The following is a 21,320-nucleotide window of genomic DNA, read 5'->3' on the forward strand; positions in this document are numbered from 1 at the left end:
TTAGAATAATTATGTATAAGTTATCACACAACTCTTATGCTTACAGGCCGTTGCTATAGTTATTATCAATTGTGCTGAAGTTGTACTTTTCTATCTGTGAAAAGCAGCCGAGGACGGACATCGAGTACCTCAACGCAGACAAAACAGAGACAGGGCGAAATAGCGAGTGCAAGCACATTTCCATTCTGAATAATCACGTATTGTGTCTACTGGGGCTGCTGGCATTACCCCTCCCTTCAGAAGCAGCCTCAGTGATGTTAACTAGGGACCTCCTGAATAAATAGAGGAGCACGTGGGCTGTACCTTAAACTGTAACTGAGTGTACAGCCCAATACGTCTCTCCCCATGAGCAAAATGTAACTGTCTCTGCCTGATTCCTTCTTCTTGTCTTGTGTAATAGATAGTTTGGTGTTTGAACCTGACAAGGACCTGTTCCAAAATAAAGGACCCTGTTCCACAATAAAGGACCTGTTCCAGTCTAACGGTTTTCTCAGCATTCATCTTTATTTCAACAAGAAAGTAGTAATCCAGAGCAAGAATAAGAAAAGCAGGACTGAGGTGTCTAAGAAGTATTCCCTCTGCCAGTTCCTCCTCTTGATCGACCAAAAGTTCCTGGAAAGGCGAGCAGAGGATTTAGAGCAAGCCCCTCAATACTGACCAACCTTAAACACAGTAGCCAAGTAGGCCTAAGTAATCATTAAAAACAAGGTTGTGTTTAACCAAGTATATTTGCAAAAAATAAAAGTGTGAACATGAAATATCTTGTCTTTGCAGTCTATTCAATTGAATATAAGTTGAAAAGGATTTGTTGTATTCTCTTTTTATTTACCATTTACACAACTTCACTGCTTTTGTAGTTTGTATTTACAGTATATGTGTGTATATGTATATATATATATATATATATATATATGTCTTAATAAGGTTATCCAAAAAATAGTGCTCGATACCGTAGTAGAGCGCAATATATGTATGTGTGGGAAAAAAAATCACAAGACTACTTCATCTCTACAGGCCTGTTTCATGAGGGGGTTCCCTCAATCATCAGGAGATTTATCTCCTGAAATCTCCTGATGATTGAGGGAACCCCCTCATGAAACAGGCCTGTAGAGATGAAGTAGTCTTGTGATTTTTTTTCCCACACATACATATATATATATATATATATATATACATAGTCCAGTACAGAAGTGGTACTGGACTGAGGAGCGGACTACATAAAGTGTAGTTGAATAATTATCTTGGTGACAAAATGCTGTCATCAACTTAACTCAAAGCACAAACGTCCACTTAGTGATTAGTGGGACAGGAAGTGCTCATCTGTCCTACGCTTTACATCCCCCTCCGCTCCCCTGCCTGCATGCCACCGAGCAAGGATTGTGGACTCCTGCAAGACCAGCAGCCTAAGTCGTGTTCTTACCTCTGCGACTTATCAACACTCTGCCTCCCCTGGACCCCCTGCTGGGCATCACAGCACGCCTCTGAGTCACACTGCTGCTGTCTGAAACACACAACATCAGCGCTCAGACGGACGGAATCGCACACATTGGATCTATTTCATCACGTCTGGAAAAGTAAGTTTCTGACACTATGTAAATAAATATTTACAGAAAATGATTGTGTAAATAAGTCATTTCACAAGGTATATAGCTGCGGCTTATAGTCCGGTGCGACTAATATATGGAACTTTTTATTTTATTTTATCTAAAATGTAGTGGGTGTGGCTTATTTGCCGGTTTGCTCTACAGTGTAGAAAACACAATAGTTATACAAAAAGGCCAGCTTGTTGCTGTACATGTATTGTAAATGTATAATGTATTTATATTATTCACATGTGAATAATGCTGTACAATAGACTGTATTTATGTTATTCACATGTGAATAATGCTGTACAATAGACTGTATTTATGTTATTCACATGTGAATAATGCTGTATAATAGACTGTATTTATGTTATTCACATGTGAATAATGCTGTAAAATAGACTATTTTATTCACATGTAAATAATGCTGTATAATAGACTGTATTTATATTATTCACATGTGAATAATGCTGTACAATAGACTGTATTTATGTTATTCACATGTGAATAATGCTGTATAATGGACTGTATTTATGTTATTCACATGTGAATAATGCTGTAAAATAGACTATTTTATTCACATGTAAATAATACTGTATAATAGACTGTATTTATGTTATTCACATGTGAATAATGCTGTATAATAGACTGTATTGATTTTATTCACATGTGAATAATGCTGTATAATAGACTGTATTTATATTATTTACATGTGAACAATGCTGTATAATAGACTGTAAATATGATAATATAAATACAGTCTATTATACAGCATTATTCACATGTGAATAATATAAATACAGTCTATTATACAGCATTATTAACATGTGAATAATGCTGTATAATAGACTGTATTTATGTTATTCACATGTGAATAATGCTGTATAATAGACTAAGTTATTCACATGTGAACAATGCTGTATAATAGACTGTATTTATATTATTCACATGTGAATAATGCTGTATAATAGACTGTATTTATGTTATTCACATGTGAATAATGCTGTATAATAGACTGTATTTATATTATTCACATGTGAATAATGCTGTATAATAGACCATTTATATTATTCACATGTGAATAATGCTGTATAATAGACTGTATTTATGTTATTCACATGTGAATAATGCTGTATAATAGACTAAGTTATTCACATGTGAATAATGCTGTATAATAGACTGTATTTATATTATTCACATGTGAATACTGCTGTATAATAGACTGTATTTATGTTATTCACATGTGAATAATGCTGTATAATAGACTGTATTTATATTATTCACATGTGAATAATGCTGTATAATAGACTAAGTTATTCACATGTGAATAATGCTGTATAATAGACTGTATTTATATTATTCACATGTGAATAATGCCGTATAATAGACTGTATTTATGTTATTCACATGTGAATAATGCTGTATAATAGACTGTATTTATATTATTCACATGTGAATAATGCTGTATAATAGACTGTATTTATGTTATTCACATGTGAATAATGCTGTATAATAGACTGTATTTATATTATTCACATGTGAATAATGCTGTATATTTATAGTATTCACATGTGAACAATGCTGTATAATAGACTGTATTTATGTTATTCACATGTGAATAATGCTGTATAATAGACTGTATTTATAGTATTCACATGTGAATAATGCTGTATAATAGACTGTATTTATGTTATTCACATGTGAATAATGCCGTATAATAGACTGTATTTATGTTATTCACATGTGAATAATGCTGTATAATAGACTGTATTTATATTATTCACATGTGAATAATGCTGTATAATAGACTGTATTTATATTATTCACATGTGAATAATGCTTTATAATACTGTATTTATGTTATTCACATGTGAATAATGCCGTATAATACACTGTATTTATATTATTCCCATGTGAATAATGCTGTATAATAGACTGTATTTATATTATTCACATGTGAATAATGCTGAATAATAGACTATTTATATTATTCACATGTGAATAATGCTGTATAATAGACTGTATTTATGTTATTCTCATGTGAATAATGCCGTATAATAGACTGTATTTATATTATTCTCATGTGAATAATGCTGTATAATAGACTGTATTTATGTTATTCACATGTGAATAATGCTGTATAATAGACTGTATTTATATTATTCACATGTGAATAATGCCGTATAATAGACTGTATTTATGTTATTCACATGTGAATAATGCTGTATAATAGACTGTATTTATATTATTCACATGTGAATAATGCTGTATAATAGACTGTATTTCTGTTATTCACATGTGAATAATGCTGTATAATAGACTGTATTTATATTATTCACATGTGAATAATGCTGTATAATAGACTGTATTTATAGTATTCACATGTGAACAATGCTGTATAATAGACTGTATTTATGTTATTCAAATGTGAATAATGCTGTATAATAGACTGTATTTATAGTATTCACATGTGAATAATGCTGTATAATAGACTGTATTTATGTTATTCACATGTGAATAATGCTGTATAATAGACTGTATTTATATTATTCACATGTGAATAATGCTGTATAATAGACTGTATTTATTTTATTCACATGTGAATAATGCTGTATAATAGACTATATTTATGTTATTTACATGTGAACAATGCTGTATAATAGACTGTAAATATGATACTATAAATACAGTCTATTATAGAGCATTATTCACATGTGAATAATATAAATACAGTCTATTATACAGCATTATTAACATGTGAATAATGCTGTATAATAGACTGTATTTATATTATTCACATGTGAATAATGCTGTATGATAGACTGTTATTTATGTTATTCACATGTGAATAATGCTGTATAATAGACTATATTTATGTTATTCACATGTGAATAATGCTGTATAATAGACTGTATTTATATTATTCCCATGTGAATAATGCTGTATAATAGACTGTATTTATATTATTCACATGTGAATAATGCTGTATAATAGACTGTATTTATATTATTCACATGTGAATAATGCTGTATAATAGACTGTATTTATGTTATTCACATGTGAATAATGCTGTATAATAGACTAAGTTATTCACATGTGAATAATGCTGTATAATAGACTGTATTTATATTATTCACATGTGAATACTGCTGTATAATAGACTGTATTTATGTTATTCACATGTGAATAATGCTGTATAATAGACTGTATTTATATTATTCACATGTGAATAATGCTGTATAATAGACTAAGTTATTCACATGTGAATAATGCTGTATAATAGACTGTATTTATATTATTCACATGTGAATAATGCCGTATAATAGACTGTATTTATGTTATTCACATGTGAATAATGCTGTATAATAGACTGTATTTATATTATTCACATGTGAATAATGCTGTATAATAGACTGTATTTATGTTATTCACATGTGAATAATGCTGTATAATAGACTGTATTTATATTATTCACATGTGAATAATGCTGTATAATAGACTGTATTTATAGTATTCACATGTGAACAATGCTGTATAATAGACTGTATTTATGTTATTCACATGTGAATAATGCTGTATAATAGACTGTATTTATAGTATTCACATGTGAATAATGCTGTATAATAGACTGTATTTATGTTATTCACATGTGAATAATGCCGTATAATAGACTGTATTTATGTTATTCACATGTGAATAATGCTGTATAATAGACTGTATTTATATTATTCACATGTGAATAATGCTGTATAATAGACTGTATTTATATTATTCACATGTGAATAATGCTTTATAATACTGTATTTATGTTATTCACATGTGAATAATGCCGTATAATACACTGTATTTATATTATTCCCATGTGAATAATGCTGTATTTATATTATTCACATGTGAATAATGCTGAATAATAGACTATTTATATTATTCACATGTGAATAATGCTGTATAATAGACTGTATTTATGTTATTCTCATGTGAATAATGCCGTATAATAGACTGTATTTATATTATTCTCATGTGAATAATGCTGTATAATAGACTGTATTTATGTTATTCACATGTGAATAATGCTGTATAATAGACAGTATTTATATTATTCACATGTGAATAATGCCGTATAATAGACTGTATTTATGTTATTCACATGTGAATAATGCTGTATAATAGACTGTATTTATATTATTCACATGTGAATAATGCTGTATAATAGACTGTATTTATGTTATTCACATGTGAATAATGCTGTATAATAGACTATATTTATGTTATTTACATGTGAACAATGCTGTATAATAGACTGTAAATATGATACTATAAATACAGTCTATTATAGAGCATTATTCACATGTGAATAATATAAATACAGTCTATTATACAGCATTATTAACATGTGAATAATGCTGTATAATAGACTGTATTTATATTATTCACATGTGAATAATGCTGTATGATAGACTGTTATTTATGTTATTCACATGTGAATAATGCTGTATAATAGACTGTATTTATGTTATTCACATGTGAATAATGCTGTATAATAGACTGTATTTATATTATTCCCATGTGAATAATGCTGTATAATAGACTGTATTTATATTATTCACATGTGAATAATGCTGTATAATAGACTGTATTTATATTATTCACATGTGAATAATGCTGTATAATAGACTGTATTTATGTTATTCTCATGTGAATAATGCCGTATAATAGACTGTATTTATATTATTCTCATGTGAATAATGCTGTATAATAGACTGTATTTATATTATTCTCATGTGAATAATGCTGTATAATAGACTGTATTTATATTATTCACATGTAAAAAATACCTAAGTGTTTATTGTGAGTGAACTGTGGTGCTGAATTTCCGCCAGGGATCAATAAAGTACTTTCTATTCTATTCTTGTTCAATAAGAAGCCACAAATGAAACAGGTGCTAACTTACCAGGGTCCTGACTGGTGGATGGAAGCAATGCGTCTTCAGTCTGCTGTCCTGCTGACTCCAGGTCAGCGTCCAGAGACGCCTCAGTCGGCCTGCAGGAGAGCCACACTTGACATTGCTACATTCATATTCAAACATCTGGCTAAAGTCTCTCACCCGTCTCCGTCCGGCTCCATGAACACCTCGTCGACATCGTCCCCAGGTGCGGGCATCCCTGGAGAGGGCGTTACCATGGGAACAGACTGGGAGGCCATGTTGTCCACAATGTCTGATGGCAGAGACTCTGTGAAGACTGTCACTGAGAGAGAGAGAGAGAGAGAGAGAGAGAGAGAGAAGGTCAGTCTGGCAGTAGAACTATGAGCTTCCTGGTGTGTCTCACCTGGTGCAGCCACCTGCAAAGGTGTGGTGGGGACACTTCTTCCTCCTCCATCCTCATCATGAGCGGCCAGAAACAATGGCGACTCATACATGCCCAGACCTAGCAGGAATATTAACATTGCTGTATGTATATTTTTGACTTGCTCACATTTTCAGTAGAGCCATAATAAATTCATCAAAGAAGCAAACTTCATGAATGTTTTTTGTGAGCAACAAGTATGTGCTCCAATCACTACATCACAAAAAAATAATAATGATTGTAAAGTCAAGACATGACATGATGTTCTTTACAATTGTACGTACACTTTTGACCACCACTGTATATATATATTTATTTGTTTTTGAATTGTTTGTCACATGACTGATTGATCTTTTCTCTGTTGTAAAGTGACCACGAATACAATGAATGATTATTATTTATGATTATGTAATGCTGTGTGGGATTATGGTACCTCCTTGAGAGGCTAACTGTCCCAGGTCTGAGTGTGACGCTGATGCCTGGGGGAGCAGATCCTCTGGCGGTCCGAACCTAAACCTGGTGGAGAGACCTGCGACCTGAGGAGAACTGAAGTGACGGACAAGAGAAGGGATGGAAGGAGTTAGCAGCTGAAGCTTTTAAAAGATCCTGATAATGTTGAATAATGTTGAATCAGCTTGAGCATGTATCAGAACTAAAGCAACATCCTGGTGTCGCTCTTACAGTATAGGACACATTTAAGGTCAACAATGAATAAGTTATTGCTTAATTATGCTATTATTCCAGCACAATCTGATGTTTGCTCTTAGTCTAGTTCAGTACCCTCTTTTCTAAGACATTAATGAGCACATGTAAACGTAAAAGACAAACAAATTATTTTCCAAAACCTTCTTATTGGTCTTAAGAAACCTGAGTTTGTCTCTGGATCTTCTCACTCATGCAGGTTGTATTCTCAGAGCATTCAATGTTTGCTTTGTCTTAGAAGACACTTGGCCTCTCATCACTTCATTTCATAGACTTAAGATTGTTTACAACTCAACTAGACTGGCCAGGTCTTAGTCTAGATCTGACCAGTCTAAGTCTGTGAGCAAGAACTGATGAAGCCTCCGTGGATGAAACGTCTTCTAAGACAAAGCAAACAGTCCAGTTTGATGGATTAAATGCTGAGTTTGTTCAAGATAAGTTCTGTAAAAGGACAGTTTGTTGAAGAGAAATCATTTCTAATGTACTTTTTTGCAGTAAAAGAGAAAAACATGAACTTGTTGCCCACACAAACATTACAGGTGGGAATCTTTGGACACATAACGATTCAATTACCATTCTTGGGGTGAAGATTCAATACAGAATCCATTCATATTTAAACGTATATTGGCCTAAAAACATATATTTAAACGTATATTGGCCTAAAAACATATATTTAAACATATATTGGCCTAAAAACATATATTTAAACATATATTGGCCTAAAAACATATATTTAAACATATATTGGCCTAAAAACATATTTAACCGTATATTGGCCTAAAAACATATATAACCGTATATTGGCCTAAAAACATATTTAACCGTATATTGGCCTGAAAACATACATTTAAACATATGTTGGCCTAAAAACATATATTTAAACGTATATTGGCCTAAAAACATATATTTAAACATATATTGGCCTAAAAACATACATTTAAACGTATATTTGCCTAAAAACATATATTTAAACGTCCATCCATCCATCCATCTATCTTCTTCCGCTTATCCGAGGTCGGGTCGCGGGGGCAGCAGCCTAAGCAGGGAAGCCCAGACTTCCCTCTCCCCAGCCACTTGGTCCAGCTCCTCCCGGGAGACATAGTCTTCCCAATGCGTCCTGGGTCTTCCCCGTGGCCTCCTACCGGTCGGACGTGCTCTTAACACCTCCCTAGGGAGGCGCTCGGGTGGCATCCTGACCAGATGCCTGAACCACCTCATCTGGCTCCTCTCCATGTGGAGGAGCAGCGGCTTTACTTTGAGCTCCTCCCGGATGACAGAGCTTCTCACCCTATCTCTAAGGGAGAGCCCCACCACCCGGCGGAGGAAACTCATTTCGGCCGCTTGTACCCGTGATCTTGTCCTTTCGGTCATAACCCAAAGCTCATGACCATAGGTGAGGATGGGAACGTAGATCGACCGGTAAATTGAGAGCTTTGCCTTCCGGCTCAGCTCCTTCTTCACCACAACGGATCGATACAGCGTTCGCATTACTGAAGACGCCGCACCGATCCGCCTGTCCATCTCACGATCCACTCTTCCCTCACTCGTGAACAAGACTCCGAGGTACTTGAACTCCTCCACTTGGGGCAAGATCTCCTCCCCAACCCGGAGATGGCACTCCACCCTTTTCCGGGCGAGGACCATGGACTCGGACTTGGAGGTGCTGATTCTCATCCCTGTCGCTTCACACTCGGCTGCGAACCGATCCAGTGAGAGCTGAAGATCCTGGCCAGATGAAGCCATCAGGACCACATCATCTGCAAAAAGCAGAGACCTAATCCTGCAGCCACCAAACCGGAACCCCTCAACGCCTTGACTGCGCCTAGAAATTCTGTCCATAAAAGTTATGAACAGAATGGGTGACAAAGGGCAGCCTTGGCGGAGTCCAACCCTCACTGGAAACGTGTCCGACTTACTGCCGGCAATGTGGACTAAGCTCTGGCACTGATCATACAGGGAGCGAACCGCCACAATCAGACAGTCCGATACCCCATACTCTCTGAGCACTCCCCACAGGACTTCCCGAGGGACACGGTTGAATGCCTTCTCCAAGTCCACAAAGCACATGTAGACTGGTTGGGCAAACTCCCATGCACCCTCAAGGACCCTGCCGAGAGTATAGAGCTGGTCCACAGTTCCACGACCAGGACGAAAACCACACTGTTCCTCCTGAATCCGAGGTTCGACTATCCGGCGTAGCCTCCTCTCCAGTACACCTGAATAAACCTTACCGGGAAGGCTGAGGAGTGTGATCCCACGATAGTTAGAACACATCCTCCGGTTCCCCTTCTTAAAGAGAGGAACCACCACCCCGGTCTGCCAATCTAGATGTACCGCCCCCGATGTCCACGCGATGCTGCAGAGTCTTGTCAACCAAGACAGCCCCACAGCATCCAGAGCCTTAAGGAACTCCGGGCGGATCTCATCCACCCCTGGGGCCTTGCCACCGAGGAGCTTTTTAACTACCTCAGCAACCTCCGCCCCAGAAATAGGAGAGCCCACCACAGATTCCCCAGGCACTGCTTCCTCATAGGAAGACGTGTTGGTGGGATTGAGGAGGTCTTCGAAGTATTCCCTCCACCGATCCACAACTTCCGCAGTGGAGGTCAGCAGAACACCATCCTCACCATACACGGTGTTGGTAGTGCACTGCTTCCCCTTCCTAAAGCGGCAGGTGGTGGTCCAGAATCGCTTCGAAGCCGTCCGGAAGTCGTTTTCCATGGCTTCCCCGAACTCCTCCCATGTCCGAGTTTTTGCCTTCGCGACCGCTGAAGCCGCACACCGCTTGGCCTGTCGGTACCGGTCTGCTGCCTCAGGAGTCCCATGAGCCAAAAGAACCCGATATATTGGATATATATTTAAACGTATATTGGCCTAAAAACATATATTTAAACATATGTTGGCCTAAAAACATATATTTAAACATATATTGGCCTAAAAACATATATTTAAACATATATTGGCCTAAAAACATATTTAAACGTATATTGGCCTAAAAAACATATATTTAAACATATATTGGCCTAAAAACGTTTTTTTTTTTGTACTTACAAAAATCACAGAATGTTAAGCAATCTAAGAAAAGAAAATAGAGCTATTTCAACTCCAACCTCAGCTTTAGAATACTTAAGATATAAATTTACCAAGCAATTAAGTTTACATACAAATACATTACAAAAAAGGGAAACCTTAAAATAATACCAGAAAAAGTATCAATAATAATAATATCAATAATAACTGTTGAATATGTATAACTATAAAAAAAAAAAAGTAAAAGTTGAATTTATTTAAATTTTTTAAAATCAATTTCCAAAAATGATGAAAGGATTTAGAATCATCCATCCATCCATCCATCTTCCTCCGCTTATCCGAGGTCGGGTCGCGGGGGCAGCAGCCTAAGCAGGGAAGCCCAGACTTCCCTCTCCCTGCTTTTTGCAGATGATGTGGTCCTGATGGCTTCATCTGGCCAGGATCTTCAGCTCTCACTGGATCGGTTCGCAGCTGAGTGTGAAGCGACTGGGATGAGAATCAGCACCTCCAAGTCCGAGTCCATGGTTCTCGCCCGGAAAAGGGTGGAGTGCCATCTCCGGGTTGGGGAGGAGATCTTGCCCCAAGTGGAGGAGTTCAAGTACCTCGGAGTCTTGTTCACGAGTGAGGGAAGAGTGAATCGTGAGATCGACAGGCGGATCGGTGCGGCGTCTTCAGTAATGCGGACGCTGTATCGGTCCGTTGTGGTGAAGAAGGAGCTGAGCCGGAAGGCAAAGCTCTCAATTTACCGGTCGATCTACGTTCCCATCCTCACCTATGGTCATGAGCTTTGGGTTATGACCGAAAGGACAAGATCACGGGTACAAGCGGCCGAAATGAGTTTCCTCCGCCGGGTGGCGGGGCTCTCCCTTAGAGATAGGGTGAGAAGCTCTGCCATCCGGGAGGAGCTCAAAGTAAAGCCGCTGCTCCTCCACATCGAGAGGAGCCAGATGAGGTGGTTCGGGCATCTGGTCAGGATGCCACCCGAACGCCTCCCTAGGGAGGTGTTTAGGGCACGTCCGACTGGTAGGAGGCCGCGAGGAAGACCCAGGACACGTTGGGAAGACTATGTCTCCCGGCTGGCCTGGGAACGCCTCGGGGTCCCACAGGAAGAGCTGGACGAAGTGGATTTAGAATCAGAATGATGAAAATTGCAATTGAATTAAAAATAGTCATTTTAGTAATCATGCTATTTCTATTATTGGTCCTCTAAAGCAAAATGAGCTCGACACCCGCAGTCAGAAGCAGTTAATGTGAGTGAGGTTTTCTTACTGAATAGCTTCTGCAAAACCATCAGTACGATGTGGGACCACCAGTGTGGGAGTACTGGGAACCATCCTGTCGTCATCGTCAAAGAAATGTTGCTGTAAAAACAACAACCGTCACAATAATCACCTGCAAACAAACACTGTCAAGCAGGCACAGTTTGTCAACAAGCTCTTTTCTGTCATCAGGACCAGCACAGACCTGCAAACTTCACACCACTTTGATTTCATTGTATTCTAAACATACAACAATGACTGCAGGAGCTGTTAGATAAAAGATCATATGAAGACAAAATAAATCTGCACATATGTAGGTAAGCATAGACTTCATTATCTCATATGATTCTGACAAAAGTCAAATGTGCTACTTTTAGTTGAATCAACACTGGCAGTAATCTGCAAAAATGAAACCGTACTGCAATATGAAGAGATAATATGAAGTAAGACTTACCATACTACCAATACCAGGTGTCAGTTGTGGTCCACGGCCCACTGATGGCCGTCTGAGCTGAGAGGATTGTCTCTGCATAACACACCAAGGTTGACACACCTAATTACATGCAATATAAATATATTTCATTCTCACCTCTTCCTTAAAGGGGAACATTATCACCAGACCTATGTAAGCGTCAATATATACCTTGATGTTGTAGAAAAAAAGACCATATATTTTTTTAACCGATTTCCGAACTCTAAATGGGTGAATTTTGGCGAATTAAACGCCTTTCTATTATTCGCTCTCGGAGCGATGACGTCACAACGTGGCGTCACATCGGGAAGCAATCCGCCATTTTCTCAAACACCGAGTCAAATCAGCTCTGTTATTTTCCGTTTTTTCGACTGTTTTCCGTACCTTGGAGACATCATGCCTCGTCGGTGTGTTGTCGGAGGGTGTAACAACACGAACAGGGACGGATTCAAGTTGCACCAGTGGCCCAAAGATGCGAAAGTGGCAAGAAATTGGACGTTTGTTCCGCACACTTTACCGACGAAAGCTATGCTACGACAGAGATGGCAAGAATGTGTGGATATCCTGCGACACTCAAAGCAGATGCATTTCCAACGATAAAGTCAAAGAAATCTGCCGCCAGACCCCCATTGAATCTGCCGGAGTGTGTGAGCAATTCAGGGACTAAGGACCTCGGTAGCACGGCAAGCAATGGCGGCAGTTTGTTCCCGCAGACGAGCGAGCTAAACCCCCTGAATGTCTTGGCTCACACCGTCCCTTATGCCACCGAAGATGATCAAGAGAAGAATATCGACCCTAGCTTCCCTGGCCTGCTGACATCAACTCCAAAACCGGACAGATCAGCTTTCAGGAAAAGAGAGCGGATGAGGGTATGTCTACAGAATATATTAATTGATGAAAATTGGGCTGTCTGCACTCTCAAAGTGCATGTTGTTGCCAAATGTATTTCATATGCTGTAAACCTAGTTCATAGTTGTTAGTTTCCTTTAATGCCAAACAAACACATACCAATCGTTGGTTAGAAGGCGATCGTCGAACTCGTCCTCGCTTTCTCCCGTGTCGCTGGCTGTCGTGTCATTTTCGTCGGTTTCGCTTGCATACGGTTCAAACCGATATGGCTCAATAGCTTCAGTTTCTTCTTCAATTTCGTTTTCGCTACCTGCCTCCATACTACAACCATCCGTTTCAATACATGCGTAATCTGTTGAATCGCTTAAACCGCTGAAATCCGAGTCTGAATCCGAGCTAATGTCGCTATAGCTTGCTGTTCTTTCCGCCATGTTTGTTTGTTTTGGCTTCACTATGTGACGTCACAGGAAAAAGGACGGGTGGCTAAAATCAGGCACTTTGAAGCTTTTTTTAGGGATATTGCGTGATGGGTAAAATTTTGAAAAAAACTTCGAAAAATATAATAAGCGACTGGGAACTGATTTTTAATGGTTTTAACCCTTCTGAAATTGTGATCATGTTCCCCTTTAATAAAATATTATGTTCTATCAACAAATACAGTATCATCTGACAGGTTGGTTACAGTATGTTTTACTTTTTCTTCTGTGCTTTTATTATGCTTCATTTTCCCGCTCGTCTCCCTGAGCACTGTTTCCCCTTACCTGTGGCTGATTGGCACACCTGCTGTCAATCACCCGGCTACTATTTATACCTGCCTCGCCCTGCAGTCAGTGCTGGAGTATTATATGCTGCTTCTTGTTAGCCGTTTTCAGTTTGCCTGTTTCCTGCATTTTATTTTCTGACATTGAAAGTCATGTTTTCCTGCATCAAGCCTGCCATCTCTGCATCCTGGGGTTCGCCACCAACACTTCCTGACATCATCCTTCTCACACCTTGCTACTTGTGTATAATATAGATATATTACACACTATGTTCACTTAAATTGGTAAATGCAGGTTCCACTGTGCTAGTTTGTGCCTTCTTTGGTAGTTTGGAACTATTAAATCCCAATAAAAGACATGAGCTCCATGAAGCCAATCACTGATGACAATCCATCAATACTAAATGTTTTAGGGGAATGTAATAAGAATGTTTTTTTTAATCATTGTAAAACTAGAATGAGTAAATCCCACAACAAACTGAAATGAAAAATAATAACACATGAACAATAATATTCATGTTAATACTTGTGACTGTGGTTCTTACTAAATATTAATAACACTTATAGTCCACTTTGGAAACGAAACAATACTTTTTCATAACATGGTCACTACTGCCTAGTTTCTCTTGTTATATTCTTATTTTACTGTTATATTTGTATTCTCATTGTTGCTTTTTATTTTTATTCTATTGTAATATTTTTCTATTCTGTTTCCATTTATACACCCATTATTTACTTTTTAAATTCGATTTCAATTCTGTACACTGCTGCTGGAATTGTAATTTTCCTGAGGGAACTCTCCTGAAGGAATCAATAAAGTACTATCTATCTATCTGTCTATCTATCTATCTATCTATCTACTAGGGCTGGCCATTAAACCATCAATATATATTGCGATACAGACATGTAATCAATATCAATACAAAATACGTTAAAACGTTCCAATATTTATTTTTGTTCTTCATGGGAAGAAAGCGAAAGTTGTGCATGGACAAAGGCACTCACAGTCTGGTTACCTAGCAACACAGGAAGTGATTGTTGTCGGGCGGCTGATTGTTTGCATGGAGTGAGAAGAGAAAGTAAACATGAAGAAGTTGTGGATAAAAGATGAAAAGTCACCTGGACATTATGACACTTTTTTTTTTTTTTTTTTTTTTTTTAAGGGACCGTAGTCAGACCAAAATGGTGTGTAAATGACGCAAGGTGCTCGTCCCCATCAAGACCACTAATACCACACCAGCTTAGCTCACCCTTTAGAGCACAGCTGTAACTTCCAGCTGCAGAAAATACTTCTTCTCAGGTTTCTCTCTTTACATGTTCTTACTATTTTATGACACTATCAAGCATTTCTTACATATTCCTTGTTTTTTTAGGAGCTTATTGTTAAGTGTTCAATGTGATTTGACTGTTTTGTTGACATTCTTTCTTTTCCAATGCTTGTGTTGACATTTGCTTTCTGCCCTGATAGTTGATGGATTATAATCACAGTTTTTGACATTTAATATATATTTCCCCTGGTCCCTATTTCATAGAAAACATCAATAATGATAGAGGTGCTGATTACCTGCATGTGGGGGGGTCCCAGCTCAGGGGGCTGGATGTAGAGGCGGGGGGGCAGCGGGTGTGAAGGCCTTCTGGGCTGGGGGAGTCGCAGAGTGAGCAAAGCGGCGGGTGAGGGCACAGAAGGGGCGGAGGTGGGGGGAAGGTGTGCAGGCTCTCTGTGGGCTTCTGACTCCGTGTGGCTGCTGGCTTCACCTGGAGAAGGTAAGATAATGATGAGGAGACAGCATACCCAGGATGAAAGGTGATTGGATCATGCTCACAGCTGTGTGACGCTTCAGAGGCAGCCTGGGAGTCACTTTCCTCAGCAATGGCAGGAACCAGTGGCTCCTCCCCCTCCTCCTCCTCAGCATCCTCCTCATCTTCATTGCTCTCTTCTCCTTCCTTCATGGCCAGGTTGCTGCCATAATCCTCCTCTTCATCCTCTTCCACCTTGTACTGGAAAGCAAAGTAGTCCTTCAAGAACAGATAGTCCATCAAAGCTGGAGATACAGTCCTGGTCAAAAGTCTACATAGACTTGTAAAGAACATGTCATGGCTGTCTTGACTTTACAATCATTCTTATTTCTTTGTGATAGGAGCACATACTAAACATTCATGAAGTTTGCTTCTTTTATGAATTTATTATGGCTCTACTGAAAATGTGCTGGGTCAAAAGTATACATACAGCAATGTTAATATTTGCTTACATGTCCCTTGGCAAGTTTACCTGCAATAAGGCGCTTTTGGTAGCCATCCACAAGCTTCTGCTTGACCACTTGACTACTAAATTGCTGCACTTCAGCTAAATGTGTTGCTCTTTTGACATGGACTTGTTTCTTCAGCATTGTCCACACCTTTAAGTCAGGACTTTGGGAAGGCCATTCTAAAACCTTCATTCTAGCCTGATTTAGCCATTCCTTTACCACTTTTGAGGTGTGTTTGGGGTCATTGTCCTGTTGGAACACCCAACTGCGCCCAAGACCCAACCTCCACGCTGATGATTTTAGCTTGTCCTGAAGAATTTGGAGCTAATCCTCCTTTTTCATTGTCCCATTTAAAGCAGCAGTTCCATTGGCAGCAAAACAGGCCCAGAGCATAATACTACCACCACCATGCTTGACGGTAGGAATGGTGTTCCTGGGATTAAAGGCCTCACCTTTTCTCCTCCAAACATATTGCTGGGTATTGTGGTCAAACAGCTCCATTTTTGTTTCATCTGACCACAGAACTTTCCTCCAGAAGGTCTTATCTTTGTCCATGTGATGTCAGAAAAAGGAGGATTACCGGTAGCTCCAAATTGTTCAGGACAAGCTAAAATCATCAGCCCGAAGGTTGGGTCTTGGGCGCAGTTGGGTGTTCCAACAGGACAATGACCCCAAACACACCTCAAAAGTGGTAAAGGAATGGCTAAATCAGGCTAGAATGAAGGTTTTAGAATGGCCTTCCCAAAGTCCTGACTTAAAGGTGTGGACAATGCTGAAGAAACAAGTCCATGTCAGAAAAGCAACACATTTAGCTGAAGTGCAGCAATTTAGTGGTCAAGTGGTCAAGCAGAAGCTTGTGGATGGCTACCAAAAGCACCTTATTGCAGGTAAACTTGCCAAGGGACATGTAAGCAAATATTAACATTGCTGTATGTATACTTTTGACCCTCACATTTTCAGTAGACCCATAATAAATTCATAAAAGAAGCAAACTTCATGAATGTTTAGTATGTGCTCCAATCACTACATCACAAAAAAATAGAAATGATTGTAAAGTCAAGACAGCCATGACACTTTACAAGTCTATGTAGACTTTTGACCATGACTGTACATTAGCAGTGGCCGCACCTCTTCCTCCTCCTCCTCATCTTCACCAGGATGCTCCACTTGTCCTCTGCTCTCACGGCTCTCGCTGTCTGTGTCGATGACGATGACCTCCCGAGTCAAAGTGGACTCCTGGGGGGACGTCTGGTCTGAGGGCACAGACTGGGACATGCCTTCGTCCTCCATGTCCTCCTCTTCAGGGATGGCAGGGAAAATATCTTCTGGGAGCTCCTAGACAAACAATCGGCTGATTATTTTCAACACCTGAGCGTCCTCGAAGCTTCTTGCTGTCATCCTTACAGCATGACACAGGTGAGGCTCAGAGAAATCCTGAGGCCCAGTGTTGTCATCCACAGACATGTTGCAGCATCATCAATACCAGCTATTCCTTAAAGGGGAACTGCACTTTTTTCTAATTTTGCCTATCGTTCACAATCAATATGAGAGACAAGAACACACCTCTTTTTTTTTTAGGATTTTAAAGATGATAAAAAGCGCATAGTAATGAGAGTCATCCTTGTAGCCTTCAAAACCCTCCATGAACCTTTTATACACACTGAAAGTATATATATATATATATATATATATATATATATATATATATATATATATATATATATATATAATGTAGTAACAGACACCTTCATAACAATATGTACAATATTTACCGTATGTTGATCATTTTAATCATTACCAGGACTGATTTCTGTTTCCGTAGCTGCACACTTACTGTACAATGTCTGCTGTTATTAGGATGTTCATACATTGTCATTTAGATGAAGAATGACTTATCCTCACAAAGAAAAGTGGGGTGGAACCAAGCGTCTTTTAGTGTCATTCTCCCCAATTTCGGGTCTAACTAGGCTGTCAAAGTGTAGCAACTTGTCAGAGTACGTCCTCAGCCTTCTACTATCCAGGTGAGAGGTATAATTTATGATCTATGATCCAGGTGAGAGGTATAATTTATGATCTATTATCCAGGTGAGAGGTATAAGTTATGATCTACTATCCAGGTGAGAGGTATAACTTATGATCTACTATCCAGGTGAGAGGTATAACTTATGATCTACTATCCAGGTGAGAGGTATAACTTCCATCCATCCATCCATCTTCCTCCGCTTATCCGAGGTCGGGTCGCGGGGGCAGCAGCTTAAGGAGGGAAGCCCAGACTTTCCTCTCCCCAGCCACTTCGTCCAGCTCCTCCCGGGGGATACCGAGGCGTTCCCAGGCCAGCCGGGAGACATAGTCTTCCCAACGTGTCCTGGGTCTTCCCCGTGGCCTCCTACCGGTTGGACGTGCCCTAAACACCTCCCGAGGGAGGCGTTCGGGTGGCATCCTGACCAGATGCCCGAACCACCTCATCTGGCTCCTCTCGATGTGGAGGAGCAGTGGCTTTACTTTGAGCTCCCCCCGGATGGCAGAGCTTCTCACCCTATCTCTAAGGGAGAGCCCCGCCACCCGGCGGAGGAAACTCATTTCGGCCGCCTGTACCCGTGATCTTGTCCTTTCGGTCATAACCCAAAGCTCATGACCATAGGTGAGGATGGGAACGTAGATCGACCGGTAAATTGAGAGCTTTGCCTTCCGGCTCAGCTCCTTCTTCACCACAACGGATCGATACAGCGTCCGCATTACTGAAGATGCCGCACCGATCCGCCTGTCGATCTCACGATCCACTTTTCCCTCACTCGTGAACAAGACTCCTAGGTACTTGAACTCCTCCACTTGGGGCAGGGTCTCCTCCCCAACCCGGAGATGGCACTCCACCCTTTTCCGGGCGAGAACCATGGACTCGGACTTGGAGGTGCTGATTCTCATCCCAGTCGCTTCACACTCGGCTGCAAACCGATCCAGTGAGAGCTGAAGATCCCGGCCAGATGAAGCCATCAGGACCACATCATCTGCAAAAAGCAGAGACCTAATCCTGCAGCCACCAAACCGGAACCCCTCAACGCCTTGACTGCGCCTAGAAATTCTGTCCATAAAAGTTATGAACAGAATCGGTGACAAAGGGCAGCCTTGGCGGAGTCCAACCCTCACTGGAAACGTGTCCGACTTACTGCCGGCAATGCGGACCAAGCTCTGACACTGATCGTACAGGGAGCGGACAGCCACAATCAGACAGTCCGATACCCCATACTCTCTGAGCACTCCCCACAGGACCTCCCGAGGGACACGGTCGAATGCCTTCTCCAATTCCACAAAGCACATGTAGACTGGTTGGGCAAACTCCCATGCACCCCCAATGACCCTGCCGAGAGTATAGAGCTGGTCCACAGTTCCACGACCAGGACGAAAACCACACTGTTCCTCCTGAATCCGAGGTTCGACTATCCGGCGTAGCCTCCTCTCCAGTACACCTGAATAGACTTTACCGGGAAGGCTGAGGAGTGTGATCCCACGATAGTTGGAACACACCCTCCGGTTCCCCTTCTTAAAGAGAGGAACCACCACCCCGGTCTGCCAATCCAGAGGTACCGCCCCCGATGTCCACGCGATGCTGCAGAGTCTTGTCAACCAAGACAGCCCCACAGCATCCAGAGCCTTAAGGAACTCCGGGCGAATCTCATCCACCCCCGGGGCCTTGCCACCGAGGAGCTTTTTAACTACCTCAGCAACCTCAGCCCCAGAAATAGAAGAGCCCACCACAGATTCCCCAGGCACTGCTTCCTCATAGGAAGACGTGTCGGTGGGATTGAGGAGGTCTTCGAAGTATTCCCTCCACCGATCCACAACATCCGCAGTCGAGGTCAGCAGAACACCATCCGCACCATACACGGTGTTGACAGTGCACTGCTTCCCCTTCCTGAGGCGGCGGATGGTGGTCCAGAATCGCTTCGAAGCCGTCCGGAAGTCGTTTTCCATGGCCTCGCCGAACTCCTCCCATGTCCGAGTTTTTGCCTCCACGACCGCTGAAGCCGCACACCGCTTGGCCTGTCGGTACCTGTCCGCTGCCTCCGGAGTCCTATGAGCCAAAAGAACCCGATAGGACTCCTTCAGCTTGACGGCATCCCTCACCGCCGGTGTCCACCAACGGGTTCTAGGATTACCGCCACAACAGGCACCAACCACCTTGCGGCCACAGCTCCAATCAGCCGCCTCGACAATAGAGTCGCGGAACATGGTCCACTCGGACTCAATGTCCAGCACCTCCCTCGTGACATGTTCAAAGTTCTTCCGGAGGTGGGAATTGAAACTCTCTCTGACAGGAGACTCTGCCAGACGTTCCCAGCAGACCCTCACAATGCGTTTGGGCCTGCCAGGTCTGTCCGGCATCGTCCCCCACCATCGCAGCCAACTCACCACCAGGTGGTGATCGGTAGAAAGCCCCGCCCCTCTCTTCACCCGAGTGTCCAAAACATGAGGCCGCAAATCCGATGACACAACTACAAAGTCGATCATGGAACTGCGGCCTAGGGTGTCCTGGTGCCAAGTGCACATATGGACACCCTTATGCTTGAACATGGTGTTTGTTATGGACAATCTGTGACGAGCACAAAAGTCCAATAACAAAACACCACTCGGGTTCAGATCCGGGCGGCCATTCTTCCCAATCACGCCTCTCCAGGTTTCACTGTCGTTGCCAACATGAGCGTTGAAGTCACCCAGTAGGACAAGGGAATCACCCGGGGGAGCACTTTCCAGTACTCCCTCGAGTGTATCCAAAAAGAGTGGGTACTCTGAACTGCTGTTTGGTGCGTAAGCACAAACAACAGTCAGGACCCGTCCCCCCACCCGAAGGCGGAGGGAGGCTACCCTCTCGTCCACTGGGTTGAACTCCAACGTGCAGGCTTTGAGCCGGGGGGCAACAAGAGTTGCTACCCCAGCTCGTCGCCTCTCACTGCGTGCAACGCCAGTGTGGAAGAGAGTCCAGCCCCTCTCGAGAGAACTGGTTCCAGAGCACTTGCTGTGCGTCGAGGTGAGTCCGACTATATCCAGCCGGAACTTCTCTACCTCGCGCACTAGCTCA

At 41.0% G+C, this 21,320-nt stretch overlaps 1 protein-coding gene across 2 annotated transcripts in view; it reads right to left on the minus strand.

The window, feature by feature from the left end:
* Positions 1-479: 479 nt before the first annotated feature.
* LOC133582515 (nucleoprotein TPR-like) overlaps positions 480-21,320 on the minus strand; it is a 113,177-nt gene continuing 92,336 nt past the window's right edge. For both annotated transcript variants that reach the window (XM_061936565.2, XM_061936564.2), the window contains exons 45-55: positions 17,375-17,581; positions 15,824-15,998; positions 15,565-15,755; positions 12,374-12,445; positions 11,930-12,021; positions 7,362-7,474; positions 6,911-7,009; positions 6,688-6,829; positions 6,535-6,623; positions 1,421-1,501; positions 480-612 (exon numbers count right to left, since the gene is read on the minus strand). In XM_061936565.2, coding sequence (XP_061792549.1) covers positions 563-612; positions 1,421-1,501; positions 6,535-6,623; positions 6,688-6,829; positions 6,911-7,009; positions 7,362-7,474; positions 11,930-12,021; positions 12,374-12,445; positions 15,565-15,755; positions 15,824-15,998; positions 17,375-17,581 — 1,311 coding nt within the window. In that variant the 3' untranslated portion in view covers positions 480-562. The remainder of the gene's footprint in view (positions 613-1,420; positions 1,502-6,534; positions 6,624-6,687; positions 6,830-6,910; positions 7,010-7,361; positions 7,475-11,929; positions 12,022-12,373; positions 12,446-15,564; positions 15,756-15,823; positions 15,999-17,374; positions 17,582-21,320) is intronic.

This window comes from Nerophis lumbriciformis, linkage group LG03, assembly GCF_033978685.3.
Source record: "Nerophis lumbriciformis linkage group LG03, RoL_Nlum_v2.1, whole genome shotgun sequence".
Taxonomy (NCBI): domain Eukaryota; kingdom Metazoa; phylum Chordata; class Actinopteri; order Syngnathiformes; family Syngnathidae; genus Nerophis; species Nerophis lumbriciformis.